Raw genomic sequence first — 23,461 nt, 5'->3', positions numbered from 1 at the left:
CTTCACTTAGCAAATATAACTTGTTACATGAGGAAGATCAAGGATTATTAAGACACTGTATCTGTATCTCAGCCATCCTGAAAATTATGTTACATATGTTTTTTAAGTGGAAGGCTGTACAGTTTAACTACCGATGTTGATGAATAATAATGGATTATCATGGTTTAAGATTTTAACTTAAAATTCCTTTCTATTCAGGTATTTTTCAAAAAAATGTTTTAGACTATTTAAATTTAGTTTGTAAATTTATATGTAAGAAAGTATGTATTTTAATATATTTTCTTTCACTTCTATAGGAAATAGTTGACAAACAGGGACATACCAAAGTATTGAGTTTTACGATTCCATCTTTATCCAAACCATCTGTATACCATGAAGTAAGTGACATTTTATCATAGTAAGTTTATTGACCCTAAGCTTTGATATTGCCACAAGTTATAATCTAGTTATTTAGGAAAAAATTTGATCAATTTATTAGTACTTGCAAAAGTATAAACACCCACAAAGTATTTACTATTTCCAAATTGAGATAAGAAATCAAAATAATTGAACATCAAACTAAAATCTGCTAATAAGAGATCTATTGAAAGTATTCTTTTTGAAATATTTTTTACTCTTCCTGATGGATGGCTACTTGTGTGTGTTGGCCGGGGGGCTGGGAGGGGGTGGTGGGTGGGCAATTGTGTATTTCCATGGTAGAATTTGTGAAATTAAGCTACTTTTTATTTCTCATTTGTGGTCTGTTTTAAAATTAGTTATTAAATCTTTGAGCAGAAAATTTGGTAGGCAGCCTAAATATGTTTAAGATATATGATGTTCTTCATGGTAGATTTTTAGTGATATATATATATTCAAATATCACCTTTTCAGCAGAATAGCTTTTTTTTTCTTTATTCAAATGTCTTTTCTCTAGCCTTCCAGCATTGGGTCCATGGCTCTGACCGAGAGTGCACTATCCCAGCATGGTTTGTCAAAAGTGGTATACAGTGGACCTCATCCTCAAAGGGAGATGCTGACAGCACAGAATAGGTATACCGTGGGGATAAAAATTCTTATCTTACTCCACTGATTTTTTAAGAAAATTATTTCAGTAGACTTATAAATAATGTTTAATGAGTTGTGTGTGACAATTTATTTGAATATTGAGTCATTTTATACAAGAGAAACAGATTTAGATTTGTCACTGTGCTTTGCTTCAGGTGTCAGCTGGAACACTGAATTTTAAAGACAGGTTTCATATGGCTGTTACTTGGAAAGTCTTTTTTTCCTTGTAATTTTTCATTATTGGTATGCTTATACTGTGCAGGTCTGTTCTGTAACATTATATCTCTCCCCAAGGAGTGCCCTCTCCCCTATTATAGTTGACTTCTTAGAATTCTAAAGATTTGTTAATATTCTTTTTGTTTGTCTTTAGGTTTGAAGTGTTGACATTCCTTTTGTTGTGTTACAATGCTGCCTTAACCTATATGCCCAGTGTTTCTCTTCAGTCACTGTGTCAAATTTGTTCAAGGTAAAGTAAAATTCAAGTGCTTCTAATATTGAAATATATGAATCTATGATTGCTAGTCTGGTACATACCTAAGTTATTTTTGTTTTGTGTAATCATTTGTTTAAAACATTAAATAAGTTAATAATGTAAAGCTCAGCCTACCCAACACATGGAAAGTTCCCTATAATTGATAGTCACAAAAAACATGATAAAGGGCTGGATGTGATAGCTCATGTCTGTAATTTCAGCACTTTGAGAACCTGAGGTGGGAGTATTGCATGAGCCCAGGAGTTCAAGACCAGCTTGGGCAACATAGCAAGACCCCTGTCTCTATAAAAAATTTTAAAAAGTCAGCTGGCCGGGCGCGGTGGCTCATGCTGTATCCAGCACTTGGGGGCGAGGGGGGATCACGAGGTCAGGAGATCGAGACCACGGTGAACCCGTCTCTACTAAAATACAAAAATTAGCTGGGCGTGGTGGCGGGCGCCTGTAGTCCCAGCTACTCGGAGAGGCTGAGGCAGGAGAATGGCGTGAACCCGGGAGGTGGAGCTTGCAGTGAGCCGAGATCGCGCCACTGCACTCCAGCCTGGGTGAAAGAGCAAGACTCCGTCTCAAAAAAAAAAATAAAAAAAAAAAATAAAAAAAATAAAAAGTCAGCTGGGCATGGCATGGTGGTGCATGCCTGTAGTCCCAGCTACCTGGGAGGTTGAGGTGGGAGGATTGCTTGAGCCCCGGAGGTTGAGGCTACAGTGAGCTATGATTGCACCACTGCACTCCACTCTGGGCGACAGAGCAAGACCCTGTCTCAAAAACAAAGAACACAAACAAAAACAACAAAAACAAGAACATGATGAAGAATGTAAAGCTGAATAACATTTAAATTGACTATTTAATCAGAAAAGGGTTATAGTATATAGCTAAATGATACAGCTGTTATGACCTTTCAAGTTTTGGCATGTGGTTGGCTTCTTTTTGTTTGCATTTATTTATTTTTACTGTGCTCTAATTGGGAACTAAGAAATAAGTAAGAGATACTGGTTCTTAAACTTTTCTTGTTAAAAGTAAATTGAGCCAAGGGGTTATAAAATAAATTATATCCTTGAGTGTAGTATATTCACATTTAAAAAATCCTGATTTAAAAGAGTAGTTAATGATAGTATATATGGTATGATTTCCTGATTGGCTGAATATGACCAGAATATTAACAATGATTATCTCTAGTTGGTGGAATTGTGGTTTATTTTAATTTTCTCGTTTGTGATTTTTTTGTGATTTTCTAAATTTTTGGTAATGTGAATGTTACTTTTTTTAAAAAACAAGAAACAAAACGAACAAAAATAACAGATTATTCCCCTCAATAATTCAAGTAAATAAGAGATATTATAGAACTAAGGAACTTGTGAAATAATTTCTATTTGAGGAATTTATTTAGAAAATGCAACTTATCCTGAGTGTATTAGTCCATTTTCATACTGCTATGAAGAAATACCTGAGACAGGGTAATTTATAAAGGAAAAGATGTTTAGTGGACTCACAGTTCCACATGGCTGGGGAGCCTCACAATCATGGTGGAAAGTAAAGGAGGAACAAAGGCACGTCTTACATGGCAGCAGGCAAGAGAGCATATGCAGGAGAACTCCCCTTTATGAAACCATCAGATCTCATGAGACTTACTCACTATCGCGAGAACAGCATGGGAAAACCCGCTCCCATGATTCAATTCCCGCCCCCGCCCCCCGCCGACTGGGTACCTCCCATGACATGTGGAGATTATGGGAGCTACATACAGTTCAAGATAAGATTTGAGTAGGGACACAGCCAAACCATATCACAGAGGGAGGGATCACTGAGCAATACTTAGGAATGAAATGAAAACAAAATAAATAAAAAATCAGAACTTGATACTGAATAGGATAGAAAGCCATGCAGAATCAGCGGAGGAAGAGAATTCACAAGACAAAGGGCTTGGTAGAGAAGATAGAGACGTGAAGTCTTTCAGGTGTTTTCCAATTAGAGCATAATTACATATCCTAACCTTAAAAGATGGTACCAATGGTTCATCTCTCCCACTTACCAAGTCGTTCTAAGGTGTTTTTTGCTTTAAATTGTTTAAAGGCAGAAATGTCCAGACTTTTGAATTTCACAGATCTGTAAAATCTCAAAAAAGGTGGAACAGCTGTGTTATTTACATAAGTGTTGCTAACTTTTTATTTTGCCAAGTCATTATATTATAAATATCTACCATCAACATTATTTAACAAAAGGGAGACTATTTTAATATCAAAAAGGCGGGAGGGTGGAAGGGAAGGAAAATAATTTATAAATTAAAAATGGGATAAGTTTAGCTTTCCTTGCTTTTCATTTCACTATGGTCTAGTGAAAACTCTGTTATCGACTAAAATGGGTATAAGGACCAACATTCAGAAATACTGGTTTAAGGAGTAACAATGCAGCAATTTTCACCTCTAGAACTTAGAACACACTGCAAAGTCCAGGTCCTACTTTGAAGCAGTGTATTAGATGGTAGGATCCAGGAATGCCTATATATGTATCTATTTGTATTTTTATCTATTATATATAAATGTATTTTTTGAAGCTCCATAGATGTTCTAATACAATGCCCAACGACTCTTGACGTTTCCCTGAAACTACTGATGGAAAAGTTAGAAAAGAGCATGTGTCACTGATTTTTGTCCTATCTAACTCTAATGTAGCACATTCTAATATAATTACTTTTACATTATGAGTAGAAAATTCCTAATATACCAATTTTACCTGACCAGGAACCTGAATAATTCTTCAACAGAGAACACAAGTAAAAACTGGCTTTAAAAACAAAGAGAAACAGATTATTTTAAAACTAGCCATAGGATTTTGGCCAAGGAAGTTTTGGTAGAAATAGATCAATTTATGCCACAAGAGAAATTAATTTCATATAAATGTCCACCAGCTGTAAAAAAAAAACAAGGGTGGGGGAAAAGATCTAAGTAATTTAAAAGACTTAAGCTATCTAAATAATGCTAACCCTTAACTACAATGCATTATATTAGAGGAACTCTATCAAATTTATCATTCCTGTCATTTTTAGTTGTTTATGTTTTTAAATTTTCATTTTAAATTCCCTATTAACTGTATTCTCAATGACAAAATCCAGTTACTTATTTCTCTTACCTACTGGCTTTCTTAATCATTTATCAGATATTCTAATTAGAAGGTTTTGTACATTTCTAAGAGGAAAAGAATTATAAAACACTTTTGTTAATCATGTTAAGCCTAGTTCATATCTATGGAAAGAAAATTGGTTACAGAACTGTGGTGATAAGTAAGTTAGAAACGGTTATGCCAGTTAAAGTACAAGAACTTCTTAATGATCTTAGCACTAACGCAGGTTTACCTGAAGATGAAAGTGATCCTGCTGTTACATGGGCCATCTAATCCTGTTTGCCATGTGATAGTTGTTTTAGATTGCTGCTCAATTTGGTTGATGATTATACCAAAATGATTGACTGGGTCATCTAGGAGAAAGGATACATAAATACAATCAGAAAAAATTCATGGGATATATGAACTAGATTCAGTGACAAATGTGTTACAGTCTTTTTTAATCTTCTGATTTTAATTAGTTATGAAAATAATTAAAACAATCTTGAACACTTCCCACCCTCCACCTATGCTCACACAAATTCATTCTACTGAGCAAAAATCTGTTCAGTTACTATAAGCTTTGCCTTCCTGATTCAGACTGATTGATGGCCAGCTTGATAGCCTGTTTTCTTCCTACATAGTATGTGTGAACAACTTGAAGAAGAGATCTGACAGCAAGCAAGAGCTAAACTGAATAAGCTATAGTCAAGAAGCTTTTGTTCTCTGCTAGTACTAAACATATATGGCACTATGAAAAGAAATATACTCACCAATGCTACAAAGAAGTTTTGCTAGTATATGCCAGAGTCCTCTAAGTTTGAGGAAATGATTTCTTTCCGTTGGACATTTAATACAAGGCTGTTTAACAAATGGCTTATCTTTTTTGATGTGGAATATAAATATTAAGAATGAAACTATGCTCAGCTATTAAGTTAAATTCTCTCCCATTGTCTAAGGGACAGCTCTGATTTTTGTTTAGCTAGTGAGTCATCTAACTGACGAACCTGGATATGGATAGCTGTGAGTTCCTGATCAGTGTATTTGTTTCTGTGTACCTGTAATGAATCCCTGCCTCTCTCCTCACTTCTAGGCCAATTTTTCTGACCACCTGAACAGATTGTTTTCTGTCAATTAAGGGCAGCTTTGTTACGAGTAAGCCATTTTGCTCCTGACTAATAAAATTTATATAAATATAAAGCACTTAATGCAGCATCAGCCACTTCATTATCATCTAGTAAATGACAGCTGGCATATTATTGTACCCCATCAGTGAGCACACACATTCACTATGGATGCATATAAGTCATTGCTTTCATTTTTTTTCTCACCTGTTTGCTATGACTGTATCAACAATTCTAGAGCATATCTGATATTAGGTCATTTCTGGTTGAAAGAACCTATGGCAAATTTTTCAGTTGCTTGTTATTTTATTTGGAAACTTCTTTTTACCAGTATCTAAATCTTGCCCATCCTTCACAACCCAACTAAAATAATCTTTCCTCCAACTATGTGAGCATGATTTTTTGTGTGTGATCTTCACTTGAGAAACATGACAGAAGATGCAGACTTTATTAAGCTCTTAAAGAGCAGAACAAGCAGGACAGAAAAGTGCTCATTACTATTCAGGCAATTCTTCCACTTTCTCTTTTCTCCTTTCCCCTCTTTCTATTCTCCTGGACTTTTCCTCTCCACTTCTCTCTGCCCCCTCTTTTTTTTTTTTTTTTTTTTTTTTTGAGATGGGGTCTTGCTCTGTTGCCCAGGCTGGAGTGCAGTGGCACAATCTCTGCTCACTGTAACCTCCGCCTCCCAGGCTCAAGCAATTCTTGTGCCTCAGCATCCTGAGTAGCTGTGACTACAGGCAAATGCCACCATGCCCAGCTAATTGCTTGTATTTTTAGTAGAGACAGGGTTTCGCCATGTTGCCCAGGTGGGTCTCAAACTCCTGAGCTCAGGCACTCCAGGGGCCTCAGCCTCCCAAAGTGTTTACAGATGTAAGCCACCACACCCGGCCTGTTTCCCCTTTTCAGCCAAGTTTCTACTCACTAGCCTGATGATCTGAATAATAATCTGATAATAATATTATTATATTATATTTAATATTATAATTATATATTTATATATAAATATATTATCTGAATATATTTATATTATCTGATAATAACCTTTCTTTTCTACTTTTGGTTCTGGTCTACCATGAATAAGTAAACTCACTGGAATGGGTCTTCCTAATCATTGTATGGTTTGTAACTGAGGCTATATTAACAATCTCAAAAGTTTATTTTTATTCTAAGAATGATACACGTGTCTCTCGCCAGAGAATGAGAATCACAACAAGAGTTTTTCTCACTTACACATTGATGCTAAGAACTTCTCCAAGAAATATATTGACCAAATACACCTTCCAGAAGGGATTTTATTTTCACATGCCTTGTGAATTTGGCAGAGTAAATTTAATACAGACATAGCTGTTATGGCACTCAGCTGCTCTTTTGTAAGGGCATATCCTTATGTTTGGATTTGTGAAGGGAAATCAGAGAACTTCAGGACATAGCCGTGATGAACAGAGGAGCCAGGCATTCATGTGGCATATAGCTTTATTGCTTTGTTTTTTTGGCATTTAAGTTTAGTGAAGGGTATATGGGCAAACAATATCCTTGAAGATAGGAATCAGAAAAAACTTAATTCAGAGAATTCTTAAGTACCAAAATAAAGGAGTACAGAAAAGCGATGCCGTTACCAGTTAATGATGCAGAGGGATAGGACTAGACTATTTTGGGTCTCAGCTCAAATGATATCTCCTTGGAGAGGCTTTCCGTGACCATCATTCCTAAAGTAGCACTTTCCCACCCTAGTTTATTTCCTTGTAGCACTCATAACACTATAATTGTTTGTTCTTTTGATATAGACTATCAACTGCTAGAAACTTCATGAGGTCTGGAATTTTGTTTTGTTCACTGCTGTATCACAAGAGCTTAGAAGTGCCTGGCATATGATAGAACCTCAATAACTGTTGAATGAATGAATGATAGATGAGCTCTTCAACTCAGATTTATGATTTGATAAGTAGAGTTAGGATTAAAGGAAATAATTGGGTTTTTACTTTGAAAAAATCTTTCATTGGTAAATAAAATCACCAGTTTTAGTTTTCTTAGTTATAAAACATTAACCATTTGCATTTCTGAATAAACGTTTAATTTCAGCCTCTGATAGATGATCACTTATTTCCTTACAAGTAGCTAGTATAGAAAATGAGAGAATCTGGAATTTTATTTCCTTTGTAAATCTTTCATGTGTGTTGGTATTTGAGAGAATTGTCTCTGTAATTCTTACATAAAGTAAATTTAAAAGATGAGTGACCACCCTAGAGCCATGCAAATATTTTTTTAAGTTGTATAATAACAACAATAACTTATCTATGTTCTGTTTCCTGAACCCTATACTATTTCCTTCCTGATTCCTAAACCTGTATATTCAATCCAGGAACCATCTCTGTCAACATGTCCCATAGATACCGTGTAAGTTTTAGGACTCTTCCTATGGCAGCCAACTGATATCTATATCAAACTAAATTATACCAAAGGGGCCAGATGCGGTGGCTCATGCCTGTAATCCTAGAACTTTGGGAGGCCGAGGCGGGCAGATCACTTGAGGTCAGGAGTTTGAGACCGGCCTGGCCAACATGGCAAAATCCCACCTCTACTAAAAATACAAAAATTAGCCAGATATAGTGGTGGGTGCCTGTAATCCCTTCTACATGGGAGGCTGAGTCAGGAGAATCACTTGAACCCGGGATGTGGAGGTTGCAATGAGCTGAGATCATCGTGCCACTACCCTCCAGCCTGGGTGACAGAGCGAGACTCCATCTCAAAAAAAAAAAACAAACAAACCCAGATTTTTGTACCTAGGAAGAGCAGTCATGGAACTGGCCTCAGGATGGCCAGATGGTGGCTCACTCCTGTAATCCCAGCACTTTGGGAGGCCATGGCAGGTGGATCACTTGAGATCAAGAGCTTGAGACCAACCTGGCCAACATGGTGAAGCCCTGTCTCTAATAGAAATACACACACACACACACACACACACACACACACACACACACACACAAAATAAACAGGTGTGGTGTGGGAGGCTGAGGCATGAGAGTCACTTGAGCCCCAGAGGTGGAGGGTGCAGTAAGCAGAGATTGCACCACTGCACTCCAGCCTGGGCAACAGAGTGAGACTCCATCTTAAAAAACAAACAAACAAAAAGAACTGGCCTCAGGATCAGCTGGATCCAGAGACTCAAGATATTTTTAGGATATTCCCTCCCATCTCATCATCTTCATTTGTTGGCACTGTACTTTGTTTTTGCAGATAGGCTTCTTCCATGTGGTAAGAACAGTGACCTCAGGCAGCTAAAGGCTTACATTGTCTACTTTTTTTTTTTTTTTTTTTGAGATGGAGTCTCACTCTGTCTCCCAGGCTGGAGTGCAGTGGCGTGATCCCAGCTCATTGCAACCTCTGCCTCCTGGGTTCAAGCAATTCTCCTGCCTCAGCCTCCTGAGTAGCTGGGATTACAGGCGCATGGCACCATGCTGGGCCAATTTTTGTATTTTTAGTAGAAATGGGGTTTCACCATGCTGGCCAGGCTCGTCTTGAAACCTAACCTTGTGATCCATCTGCCTTGGCCTCCCAAAGTGCTGAGATTACAGGCGTGAGCCACTGTGCCAGGCCCTTACATTGTGTACTTTTGGTGACCTCAGCAGAAAGAACTTCTCCCAGCTTCAGTATTAAAAACATCCAGCAAAGGGTGTGCCAGCCTGAGACTTCTACATATCCCTTTGGGGCCATGTTGAGTAATATAATTGGAAGAGTATTCTGTCAGGTTAAATATTGCTTTGGTTTTATTAACACAGATAAACAATGATAACTTAAATAAAGTAGATATTTATTTCTCTCTCACATAAAAGTCCAAGCTGGTAGGTGGTCTCAGAGGTAGATTGCTTATGTTTCCAGTGTGTTCAAGTTGCTTCTGTCTGGGGATTCTGCCATTTCCTATGGTATTGCCCTTGTTGATATGGTCTCAGATCACTACTATTACAACTGCCTTCTATCCTGCAAGCAGGGAGAAAGGGAGTGAACGGCATGTAGCTGCTTTTTAGGAGGATGACATAGAAGTTTTTTTAGGGGTATGACCCGGAAGTTTTACCAGGTTGGTTAATACACCATTGCCTAGAACTTAGTCACATGATCACATCTAAGTGCAAGGAAAGCTAGAAAACGTAGTCTCTAGTGGAGCGGCTGCCGTTCCTAGCTAAAATTGCTGGGGGAAAGGAAGGGAATGTGACTTATATGTATGTATTATTAAAAATAGATATGGAGGTAGTGATCTCTGTAATAGTTTTATTAGCAGCCTCACCATAATCATGTGATTATTCTTGATTATATAGGGAAAGACTAGTTCCTAAAGGGAAGAGGGATGGCAGTGCTTGTAATAGAAGATAGGGATGGTGGCATGGCAGACAAAATTGATACTATACCACGGTACCTAAAAATCAACATATCTGAAACAGTATATTCCAGTGTTCCTATTTGTTCTAACTCAGTTAATGACACCATCATGTGGTCAGCTATTCAAACTAAATGTGGAAATAATTATCCACTCTTCTTATTTCTTTGGTCTCACCTTCTTTATACTTCCTAGATAGGACTCCAAACCTACCCTTCCTCCTTCTACCCACCATTATGTCTTGTATTCAGTCCTCCTTCATCTCACTGCTGGGATCCTCATCCCACCCATCTCCAGTTTCAATGAACTCTTCCAATATAGCCAGAGTGATGTTATCAGAAGACCAATCTGATTTTGGTACTCCTTTGCTTAAAACAAAACAAAACATCTTTAGTTGCTTACCAGTGTCTATGTGGTAAAACCTAGCAGGTTATAAGATATTCATGATCTGGCTCCATGATGTGATGAGCTTCTCTAGTATTTCCTAGTGTCCTAGCCCTCTATCCTGCTAAAATGTCCACAGTCTCCTCAATGTCATGCTGTTTCATCCCACCTCTGCCTTTGAACTTTCCTGTTTTCCACTTGGAAAAATATCACTTTTTCTTCAAGACTCAATTCAAAGGAATCTCTTTTCTGAGAATTCCTCTCTGACTCTCCACTTCTTCCACCTGAGTTTACCATTCTCTCCTTTACCACCTCTTGAACTTGTTCATTGAAAACATTTGCTTACTACACAGTCTCCATGATTAGATTGTGAGTCCCTGTGGGTGCTACATCCATCATGTATATCTCTAGAGTCTGACACAGTATCAGTCTTTAGTAAATATTTACAGAATGAATAAATGAATTAATTGAAAATTTCTTTCATCCGTTGGTTCTCTATTATTTACAACCATACAACCATCCCTATCATAAAAGTGTAAGATGTAAGAAAGTAAAATTTTTTGTTTGCTTCTTTAGTTAATAAGAGTAACAGAAGTCTCTATTCTAGTTTGGGCATACATTTTTGTAAATTCAAACAAAACTTGAATTTGTTTTATTTCCCATGCAGCTAATTTTTCTGTTTCCCTGCTTACTTTTTACTCTTGGTTCTAAAAAGTTCTGGGATCCTCTAATATCAAATGCATTTATGTTGATTTTTTAAAGTTGCTCTGAATTAATGACATTCTTGGGGAATATTTTTGAAATGGTCTGTGGCATACTTGACATTTTAAAGTAAAGGCTTTGATTCATTGAGTAGAGGAAATAACTTTAAGTTCTAGGTAGTGAGTGCAGGGGAAGAGTGAGTAAATAATTACAATCTGTTGGCTAGTACTATATTAAGTGAAGCTCATATTATATCAAGCATAGAATATTATGTGAAAGCATCTATTTTCTAGTAAATTTGTTTATTAAAAATAAGAACTTACTGTTTATTTTAAAAACAGTGCATGCTGACCAACATGGTGAAACCCCATCTCTACTAAATACAGAAAAATCAGGTGGGCATGGTGGCACAGTCCTGTAGTCCCAGATACTTGGGAGGCTGAGTCAGGAGAATTGCTTGAACCTGGTAGGCAGAGGTGGCAGTGAACCAAGATCACGTCACTGCACTCCAGCCTGGGCAACAAGAGGGAAACTCCATATCAAAAACAAAAACAAGAAACAAACAAACAATAAAACAGTGCATGTTGTCAGAAAGTTCAAAAATACATGTAAATATAAAGAAGAAAATAGATCCATAATCCCACAGATCAGAGATAACTATGACTTTTTAATGTTCTTTTTGCAGCGACACACACTATATGCCTATTTGTTTATTGCAAAATGGGATTATGCTGCATCTGTTGTTTTGGACAGTTTTTTTCCCTGTCATTTAAATAGATTTTCAAAACATTGTGTTTAGTTTCTATAGTATTCTCTGAATGATTTATATAATTGTTCTCCTGTGTTGGACTTTAGGTTGCTTCCTTTTCGTTATAATAAATACTCCTTAGCTTTAGTACTCCTTAAATATTCCTCACTATAATACGTATTTCTGGAGCTGAGTGTGATACCTGTAATCTCAGCGACTGGGAGGCTGAGGTGGGAGGATCATTTGAGGTCAGGAGTTCAAGACCAGCCTGGACAACATAGCAAGACCCCATCTCAAAAAAAAAAATTTTTAAACAGCTAGGTGTGGTGACATGCACTTGTACTCGGGAGGCTGAGATGGGGAGATTGCTGGAACCCAGGAGTTCAAGGCTGCAGTGAGCCATGATCATGCCACTACATTCCAGCCTAGGCACACAGCAAGACCGTGACTTTAAAAAACTAATAATAATAAATATTTCTTTTTTTTTTTTTTTTTTTAGTTTCCATGTCTTCTTTTTATTTTTATTTTTTTACTTTAAGTTCTGGGACACATGTGCTGAACGTGCAGGTTTGTTACATAGGTATACATGTGCCAAGAAATAAATATTTATTTACATGTCATTTTGTTTATGGTAGTTTCTTGAAAAAAAAAAAAGAAAAGGTAAGATCTATTGATCTTTCTTTAGGGTTCTACCTTTGGTTTCATGTTTAGGTAGCATGCAAAGAGTATGTAACTATTTGCTTATGTTTTATTTCCTTTGTGGTTTTTAAACATTAACAGTTATAATCTATCTGAAGTTTATTATGGTATACTGTATGGAGTTTGAGTCTAATTTATAGAATTTTTTTGGATCCTGCAGTTTGTGTCAAGAACTTTGTCAGGAATTGTGGATCATACCACACATCTATTTATGACAAATAGTGCCAAGTTTCTTTTGTCTTTCTTTCTTTCTTTCTTTCTCTCTCTCTCTCTCTCTCTCTCTCTTTCTTTCTTTAATGGAATCTCACTCTGTCACCCAGGCTGGAGTGCAGTGGCTCGATCTTGGCTTACTGCAACCTCCACCTCCCAGGTTCAAGTGATTGTGCTGCCTCAGCCTCCCTAGTAGCTGGGAATACAGGCACATGCCACCATACCCGGCTAATTTTTGTATTTTTACTAGAGACAGGGTTTTACCATATTGGCCAGGCTGGTCTCGAACTCCTGGACTAGGTGATCCACCTGCCTTGGCCTCCCAAAGTGTTGAGATTACAAGCATGAGCCACTGAGCCTGGGCAGTGCCAAGTTTCATGTAGTAGGTTTAGCGGTACCCAAAAATTATTGGTAATTAATTGACCAAAATTAGTGAACTAACCAGTAAGTGAATCTGGTTCACTTAACTCTGTGTATCAACATACCTCAGCTTTATATGTTTTTTCCTGGTATAACTTACTCAGGAATATATTACAGACAAATGTTCTGTTTGGAAAGATTCTTTGTTTCATAAATATTAGGTTTGTTATGAAAGTGTACCTAGTACATTGTTGGCTTATAAATGTTAAAATAAATCACGTAAGTTTTTACCAATTTTACAAATACATTTATTTTGGTTTTTCTAGAATCTGTGTTTGTGGATATCCTCGACAACATGTAAGAAAATACAAAGGTATAAGTAGCAGGATACCAGTTTCTTCAGGATTCATGGTGCAAATGTTAACAGGGATTTATTTTGCCTTGTAAGTATCTCATCATATGCAAAATAAACATTTAATTTCTTTGGAAAATTATAGTCTGTTAATCTATTGTCACCATATTATAATGTCAATAGATAAGTGATTTGCATACTTTTTGTGAAATATGAAGATCTAGATAATAGTTTTAAAGTATTAAAACTATATTTTAATACTTTAAAACTATTATCTAAGTTTAAAACATATCTTTTAAAGTTCTGAAGAATTTTTAACCAACTAAAACACTTTATCATCTTTCTTAAATTCAAGGACGGAATGAAAATTAGTAACACTTAAATATATTCATGGTCCCTTTCTTCATTTTTTTTTTGCTATAATTTCCATATAGCTTTTTTTCCTCAAGAAATATATTTTTCCATTGCCAGAAACTTTAGCTCTTAAAAAAATTTCAGAGCCTCTTTGATTAGAAATAGTTTATTATTAGCTTTCTATTAGTTTCTAATATTGGCACTCAGTCTCAGTCTTACCTAATGACCTGGGTACTAATATTTTTCTTTGAACCCTATCTTTTACTTTATAATTCTCTTATTATACGTATCTCATTTACTTTGCGTTATATTCACTTGATACTTTTAATTTTCTCTACTAGAGTATAAACTTTTTGAAGGCAGAATTTATAAACTTTTTAAAGGCAGAATTTATGGTCTATGGGCCCAGTCTGGCCTGATGCCTGTTTTTGTCAAGTTTTTTGCAATACAGTCATGCCTGTTTGTTTATGTATTGTCTATAGCTGCTTTTGTGTTGCAATGGCAGAGTTGAATAGTTGAGATTGTACGGCCCACAAGCCTAAAATACCTATTGTCTGGCCCATTAAGAAAAAATTTTCTGACCCTTGTGTTAGACCATTAATATTGTCCCACAGTTCTTGGATGCTGTGATCTACTTTATCTTTTTTCTTTGTGTTTCAGTTTGAGTAATTTCTGTTAGCTATATCTTCAGCATTTATGGATTTTTTTCCTTGACTAGGTCAAGTCTAGAAAGGAGACCACTGAAGGCATTTTTCATCTCTGTTACCGTGTTTTATTTCTAACCATTTCATTAGACTCTTTCTTGTAGTTCCCATCTCTTTGCTGAAATCTTCATCTGTTCATGCATGTTGTCCGTCTTTTCCACTAGAGCCTTTAGTATATTAGTCATAGTTATTTTAATTTCCCAAATAACTTCAACGTTTAGGTCATCTATGAATTTAGTTCCACTGCTTGCTTTATCTCTTGACAGAGTTCGTCTTGTTTGTTTTGCTTTTTATGTGCCTTGTAATTTTTGATTGTCCATGATTTTGTTTAGCAGTAGGACGGTAGAGACTGACGTAAATATTATTTATGACAGGAAATGGGCATGCCTCTTCTAGGCTGCTAGTGGAATTATTATAGGCAGAAGTGACCTAGGATTGGGTTCTGTTGTTATGGTTACCCTCAGGGCACCGTCTACTTCAAATTCCACTGGTGCTACCTGGTACTTAGGTGGAGAGCTGGATTGCTGGAGGGTTTTTCTTAATACTCCTGCTTCATCCTCAGCTTTCAGCCTTCCCTGTATGCCTCCACTGCAGATAGGTTTCTCTCCATGTTCTCGCTCCTTCCTCCAGCAGTGGAGTTCTGTTGCTTGGTTCTGGGTGTGCACTAGCCTGGTGGTGGCTGGTGGGGTGGGGGGGGGGGTGTGTGGAAATGGGGGGAGGTAGTGTTCTCTGTTGTCCTGGTCCAGCCTCAGTTTTAGGCTGATCCCATGTCCCTGCATCTCTGGGATGGGAGTTTCTCAGTGGTCCTTCCCCTTCATTAATGACCCCTCTACTTATCTCAGCATAGAATGAGAGGTTTTTTGCTTTTTTTCTTTTTTTCTTACCTCAGAGCCGAATTGGTCTTCACTTGCACCCTGTGGGGTGAAAGGGTTTGCTGCTCTTTCTCCAAAGGCTTTAAAATTTTTGTTCCGTGTGCTAAAGGCATCTGGCTGGGTCTTTGTACTTTTCTCACAGGAGTGGTTACTCTTTTCCTTCAGGCCTATACCATCAAGGGCAGTTTTCTCTGACCTGCCGTTTCTAGTTTTTCTTGTGAGTGCCTAAAGGAGATTTACTGCGAAGAGCCTGTGGTGGATACAGGCTCCCACTTGTATGTGCTTTTAGAGATTCTGTACTCTCCTGCTAGGCCATGAGGTACCTTTTAGCCATCTGGCTTCTAGGAATTTGTTAAGAAGATTAGCTAAATGTTTCTTACCTGCTTGTATTGTGGCCCATCTCTCCTTAGAGGCACCTGTGTCCCTTTAGGGTTCTGGCTACGTGGATGCCCTTGTTACCTCAGCTCTTTGATGGATTCATGAGAATTTATAATTTTATAGATTACCTGGCTTTATCTTGTTTTTATGGAGGGAGCAATGTTCTTGCCAGTTTTTAGGCCTCGCTTGGACTCTTGATGTAATTTGTACCTCTTTGTTTTATTGGAAATTGCTCATGCCACTATATCTCTGTTCATTTTTGTAATTTAGCTGATTTTTAGGAAGGGTTTGGCATATCTTTGAAAATTATGCATACAAACACACTCACACATGCACACACACACATGCACAGACACACACTCACACACACATGCACGCACACACACACTCACACACACATGCATGCACACTTTCCCTCATGTTGCTCTGCTATTTGCAACATGTAGCAAATACACTTCTAAGTGATTATCAAAATGCAAAGAAATAACTACTCAGGATACTGCAAGCCACATTGGTTGTAGATTCGCATTAAAAACTGTGGGAGTTACAGAGTAATTTGGCCATAAAGTGTTCTGAACATTATTCTAAGGTATATAATTTATTATTCTCTGATTTGCTTTGAAAGTATAAAGTGCTTTGAAATTGCCTTAGCTTTTTTTATTTCTGTTCTATAAATAGTCATGTTCTTTAGAGACGAAATGTACATCTATAAAATTTTCTTTGCTATTAATAGGCATTTAGATGCAATTGAAAGGAATTCAAAGATTTAAAAATACATTTTTAAGAGGAGTAGAATGTTAAGCAATGTGCTAATATGATCTTTTATTTTCTTCAGTAAAGATAGTTTCTCATTGTATTTTGTTCAGTTATAAATAATTATAATTTCTTCATTTAATTCATCTAATTTTATAGTTATAATGGAGAATGGGATCTAGCTCAAAAAGCACTGGATGATATTATATACAGAGCCCAGCTAGAATTATATCCAGAGCCATTGCTGGTAGGTGCCTGACTTATTTATGTAAATTTTATAATTTAAGATTTCTCAATTTAGAACTATAAATTGAGAGAGAGCTATTCATAATTCATTAATATGTCATTAATACTCAGTGTATTCATGCTCTGGTTATACATGGAAGTTTTATAACTTAGAAAAGTAACAAATACTTTTTTTTTTAAATTTTCTTTGAGATGGAGTTTCATTCTTGTTGCCCAGGCTGGAGTGCAATGGCACGATCTCGGCTCTCCGCAACCTCCGCCTCCTGGGTTCGAGCGATTCTCCTGCCTCAGCCTCCCGAGTAGCTGGGATTACAGGCACGTGCCACCATGCCCAGCTAATTTTTTGTATTTTTAGTAGAGACGGGATTTATTCATGTTGGTCAGGCTGATCTCAAACTCCTGACCTCAGGTGATCAGCCCCCCTCGGCCTCCCAAATTGCTGGGATTACAGGCGTGAGCCACTGCACCCGGCCAAAATAAAAATTTTTATTAGACCAACTTCCTAGACACCTAACAGTCTTTTTAACTTATGAGAATTGTTCTCCTTAACATAGTTTAGCTGCATTTATTAATTAAAATTAGGCATTTGGAAATATAATTGAATATTTTGAAATTTTTAACTTCGTCATTTACATATTGTTGTAACCATGAATTTCCCTCTGAGCCTCCTATTCTTATCTTAGAGGATTTCTGTATCATCTTATAAAATGCTTGGGAAGAGCATCTTTGTATAAGCCTGTTTAGCATCATGTTTTATCTAAGGGTTAGATAATACATCTGCTCATGTTGATCTTCAACTATATTTTTTCTCCTTAGGTTGCTAATGCAATAAAGGCTTCATTGCCTCATGGTCCCGTGAAATCTAATAAGGAAGGTACAAGGTGTATTCAAGTTGAAATCACACCAACTTCCTCTCGAATATCAAGAAATGCAGTAACCAGCATGTCAATAAGGGGTCATAGGTGGAAAAGACATGGTAAGAAATACGTAACTCTTCAAGTCAAACCATTGTTGATTGTTTTACATTTTTCACTGTACTTATGGTGCTATAACTTCTAACTTCAGTAAATAGTAGTCTGGAAGAAAGAGCTGTGGAGTTGCCCTTAACTCCTAATTTATTATCTAGGAGCAATAGGCAATAAGAAAAATGGAGCCCCTTATGTTACACATATGAATGAAAATTTATTTAAAAATCATATTCATTTTGAAATTGTTATTTCAGTAGGAGCGTAAGGAAAATGCATTTTAAAATTACTCATACATTTTGGGCTTGTATTCAAAAGTATTTGCAAATATTCCTTAATTAATATTTCTGATTTCTCAATTAACTCTTAAGCAGGTGAATTTACATATTGAAGTAGAACAACTAATAGGGACTTTAAACACTTTGTCTGGACTTTCTGGTAAAGAATGCCATAGTATTGATGCAACACTAGTTGTTTGTATTTTCTTGAAGTTAATTTTTTTTCAAGATTGTGTGTGTGTGTGTGTATATATATATATATCCCTTCTTGTCTGCTTCATTTTATTATTTTAAAATTTTACTGGAAGTCAATTTCATTCACTATGGCTTTTTCAGTGCTTTCCCATTTCCCTCCCTTGTCTTTTAATTTATTGTTATTTAATTTCATATTCTTTGTATAACTTCCCTCCTGTCTAGAAGTTATTGTAGTGTCAACAACCAGTCTAAGAAGGAAATTATCACCTTCCTCAGAAGGTAACCATGGTGGGAAGCGAAAAGCTACTTCTTTACCCTAAGCAAACATGTGTATTAGAGGTAAAACAAAATCCATTCTCTGTTTTCTTCTTCCTGTAAACTGAGGTGAAAATAGTAGTTCCTTTTGGTATATTTAGTACCGGTTCTGTTGTGGTTTCTATAGAGAAAATGGGAAAGGAGAAGAATGGAGCTATTTATGGTAAACTAGAAAGTTGATGATGAGAACAGTTGCCATTGTTTTCACTTAAAGAATCTAGGTGATTGTATGTCAAAAAAGAATAATGATTATCCAGCTTACCTAGTGATCATTTTTGGTGTTTTTAAAGTGTAGCAATTCTTGGAAGTTCCATAGGAAAGCATAAAAGAGGCGGTGATGTTTGCCAATAGCAAATTATGCCACCATTTAAAACATACAGTCTAAACATACTTCAGCTTCTTCAGTGAAAATTATGCTACTCAATGGGGCTAGATTACAGGTAGAAAGTAATTTAATTACATATGGTTTACCCTGAGATTGGTTTTTCTGTTTTGGCATTAATGTGTGAAAACAGGCACGGAGGCAATGAAGCAGATCATAGTGGTTACTGTGGCCATAATTGCTTCTAAGCTACTGCTAAAGGAAGCACAAGAATGAATTTTAATTTCTTTTCCACTTTCCTTCTTGCTATTTAGGTAGACATATTGGGAATTTGGGAGATAAATGTAGGTCCTGCAGTTAAAAATGTCAAATATTGATGTTCCCTTGTATTTGTGCATATGTGTTGTATGAGAGAGAGTATGTGTGCATGTCCAGGCATACATTTAAACGAGGAGGTCTGTACCCTGCAACAAAATGGAAGCCATTTCCCGGAAATATTTTATAGGAAAAAAATTACAAAACAAGAGAAAAGACTGCTTGAATGTATTGTTTCTAGCAGATTCTTAAATATCTTCCAGATTGCATTTTGGCTGCCACTTGAGGGGTTAGCACTCTGTCTTAGGATTGTACCCTCATTAAAGTAGCATTCTTATCACTTGTCCCCCTTTACAATTCTAACACTTGGGAAACTCCTGTTTATTATAACAATAAAGTCACAGATGAGAATATAGAAGTGAATGAACTATAAAAAGTAAGTCACATGCATGGAACAGATACAGAATACAGCTTAGCCTTGTTTATCACTCTTCTTTAGTGTGAATTCCCTTTATCTAGTGGACTCTAAAATACTCCTAAGTCCTTCTTATTTGCCTCTGCAGGTAGTTTGCAGTCTCCTCCCTTTTTAGGGTAGTCTTGGCTTTCCCTTCTAGAGCAGTAAAGTTACCATGTTCGGCTGAATTTAAAAGGTTTCTATTTTCCATCCTCATGGTCCTGCTTCCTACTTGAACACATTATTGTTCTAGGCTCTCTAACAGGCACTGGCTTCCTGTGGGGAAGGTAGACACCTTTGCTGTACTTCTTAGATATATAGACAATTCTCAAATTATAAATAGATTTTTAAATTTAATTGTGTTAATATGTAAATTCTATTGTTAATATTTATATATAAATCAAAACAAAATTTGTTTATACATTTCTTTAGAAACAATGTTTAAAGGGCTTGTAGATCCCAGGGTGAGCCACAACAGCCTTTTTATCTCATGATGTTTCTGAAACATAGGACTATGGAATGTAAGTTCAGTTTATGGCTGTGTGAAAATACATTTAGAGTTTCTATATTTAATGGAACTCTAAATGTGTTTCCCATTCCACCCACTCATATCCCTACTATTCCCTCACCACACCAACCTTCACAGTACGACGAATTTCTTCCCAAACCCTCAACTGTATCTATCATACAGTAGAAACAAGGAATATCCCACCCTAAGCCAGTGGTGATGAGGATTGGGAAAGGAGAAGGGACAAGAACCATGAACTTTAAGACATATTCTTTTTTTTCTCTTTCTCCTTGCCTCTTTGTTTTCCTAGTTTTTGGGAAGAAGAAAGCAATTGGCCCCCTTTTTTTTTTTCTGTTGGAGCTCTTCTCTTTTTCTTTTACTTATTTGTCTTTATTTATTATTGCACTTCCTTTAATTTCTCCTCTTTCTATCTTTTCTGGGTAGAAGAGGGAAAGGAGTGAATGAGGTTTTCTCATGGAAGAAGCCAAGTAAAACTTGCCTTTTTGCTTTTTTTTTCCATCTCCCTTTACCATGAAAGAATATACGTAATTAAGCCATGTGAATGTACTGGTGTGTTTGCATATCTGAGTCACCAAGAATTATTACACAGCCAACAAATACATTAAATTAGAGCAATTAGTGGACATTTATTCTCTTTTATTATCAGTAACAGAAGAATCTTTCAATTTTCTTTACAGCCCAATCTCACATTGTAGTGTTTTTAAAATGAATTTTGAAAAGTTTTAATTGTTCACATTTTAAAATATTTTAAAGCTATTCTAGAATGTATTTTAGGATTCTCTAATGCTTCATAGATCTGCCATTTTTTTCTTAAGGTTAAGAATTATTCACAACATGTTTTAATAGAAAGTATTATAATGGAAGTTTAAAAATTACTTTATCCTTCACATTTCTACACATTTCAGAATACACATCCCTGGCCATGGTTTTGCTGTTGTTATCAACTCAAGTTTCTAGAATTGTATTTTGACCAGTCCTGTTATTTGCTTGGCTCTGTTTTTTATTTTTATTTTTTTAGTAAACTTTATTTTTTAGAGCAGTTTTAGGTTAACAGCCAAATTGAGTGGAAAATAAGAGAGTTCTTAAATACCTCATGACCCCACATTCATAGCCTCCACCAGTATATCAACATCCCGCACCAGAGTGGTACGTTTGTAAGGACCTATAATTTAAATTTTGACCAGACAGTGCATCCTCATGTCAATTAAATAGGATGATTTTTAAAGAAAGGTTGGTTTCAACTGAGGTATTATATCTGTTTGACAACTAATGGTGTGTTTGCTTGATTTGCCCCACTTTTCAGTTTAAGTTAAACCATTGTATGGATATGGCTTAACTTAATGTGTTTTTCAAATTTTTTAAACTTTGTGTTTAAATCTTTGAGAAAATTCTAACGACTTCGTAATTTTATGTCAGTAAATATGTTTGGAAAATAAAATTACAATGTAGAATTGCTGCTTTTGACTTTTAAGGAACATAATTTCAGAATTAAAAGCTTTATGTGTTGCTTATTCTTTTATGCATATTGTGTTTAATTTAGTCTATAGATGGCAAATAATTCAAGGCAAAGGTGTATTTTTTCAAACATAGATTTTCAAGTCACCTACAAATTGAGGGCTGTCTGGAAGTCATAATTTGAAAGTAAAACACAGTTGGAGAAAGATAGTAATAAAATAAACTTTAAAAAGCATTCAATAAGTTTAGAGAAGACTGAATAGATTATGACCATAATAAAAGTCAAAATGAAAATTCCAGTAAGAAAAATGGGGGAAAATTTAGTAAAATAATTCATTAATTTTTCAAGTTAATAATTAAAATTCAATTTTACTTAAATATTTATTTCCTTTTAAAAATAAAAAGTTAAAGGAAAATAGAAAGTTATTTCTTTATAATCATGCTTTAATTCTCCAGTCATTCTTAAATGTCGTTTCCAAAGATACCTTCATCATCTACCATTTCAGCTATTTAAAAAAGCCCCTTTTCTTAAGTCCCTGAAAAGTTCTCTACCACTCCAGTATTCTAGTATACAATTTATACTTGTTTATTTCCTTCTGTTTTTCCATTCCTTCCTCCTTTTCTAGAGCAAATCTAATTGCTATTTTCTCGCTGTTCACCACAACTACTACTACAATGATTACTCATTCTTCTTTCACTTTTTAAGAAATTATCTATACTTGGAACAATGTAAGAGATTTCCTCCTTTCTTTCAAAATAGTTATTGTAATACCAGTCATTCATTCTATAAAAGTCCCCTAATTAAGTTATAGTTCCAAATAATGAGTGCTTATATTTTTTGCCAACTAATCAAAAGGCTTATCCAGTGGAATCTTGATTTTTTTATTGCTGCCCATCATTCTTCCCACTTGTGCCTTTGTGAGATAATGAGACAAGTAAGTGAAAACATTTGGTATACTTTAAAGCACTACATAAAGGTAGATTATTAATTAATTAAGAACAGTTTTGTTTGTTTTACTAGCTACACAATAAGTATATTCTTAGTAAGTTTTTATTAGCTAGTTTGCTATTCAAATTGTCCTGTGATTCTTTAGTACTTTCTCAAAACTGTAAGTTTTTGAAACTTGTAATTTGGATTTTCTCAATTTGAGTTAAACTTGTTTAGTTTGATTATAGCATCAAATGCAAAAGTACACATGTTATATGATAGTAACAATTACTTTAAAGATTTTTTTGTATGTTCTGTGGTACTGGGGTACAGTACTCTAACTTTATTATCTAACGTGTATATCACTATTACAGTAAGGATTTTAAAAATATTGTTATTGTTTCAATCCCAAGTTAACATAAAAATAGAAATTACATAGACAAAATTTATGTTTCTTATTTATGTACAGTTATAACTGTTTGCAACTAGTAGGTATCAATAATAAAAGGAATGTTTATAAACAAGATACTTTCAATGTTTCCCTACTTTTGGTCCTGGAATATGTTAAATGGTTTATTTTAATAACAATGCATTTAATTATTTTCAGTTAGGGGATCCAAGAGTACAAAATTTTAAGTAGTAAAAAAGAATTAAAAATAGCAACTGTATATATTTTTAAGTCTTCTAACTTGATGCAAAATAAATACTGCAAGAATTTTAGAATATTTAATTATATGCAGTGTTTATGTGAAAAATCAGACTAAATGAAATTTATGTAGTTGAAATAAAAAGAAAGTACAGTTTCATGTTGTTAAAGCAG

General features: G+C 35.5%; 1 protein-coding gene across 3 annotated transcripts in view; it reads left to right on the top strand.

Annotated features, from left to right (window-relative positions):
• FAM126A (family with sequence similarity 126 member A) overlaps nucleotides 1-23,461 on the top strand; it is a 75,814-nt gene that overhangs the window by 39,017 nt on the left and 13,336 nt on the right. For all 3 annotated transcript variants that reach the window (XM_003252648.4, XM_030822215.1, XM_030822214.1), the window contains exons 5-10: nucleotides 297-377; nucleotides 914-1,029; nucleotides 1,415-1,510; nucleotides 13,553-13,669; nucleotides 16,799-16,886; nucleotides 17,702-17,861. In XM_003252648.4, coding sequence (XP_003252696.2) covers nucleotides 297-377; nucleotides 914-1,029; nucleotides 1,415-1,510; nucleotides 13,553-13,669; nucleotides 16,799-16,886; nucleotides 17,702-17,861 — 658 coding nt within the window. The remainder of the gene's footprint in view (nucleotides 1-296; nucleotides 378-913; nucleotides 1,030-1,414; nucleotides 1,511-13,552; nucleotides 13,670-16,798; nucleotides 16,887-17,701; nucleotides 17,862-23,461) is intronic.

The sequence above is a fragment of the Nomascus leucogenys genome, chromosome 11 (genome assembly GCF_006542625.1).
Source record: "Nomascus leucogenys isolate Asia chromosome 11, Asia_NLE_v1, whole genome shotgun sequence".
Taxonomy (NCBI): Eukaryota; Metazoa; Chordata; class Mammalia; order Primates; family Hylobatidae; genus Nomascus; species Nomascus leucogenys.
This window is presented reverse-complemented; position numbering and strand designations above follow the sequence as displayed.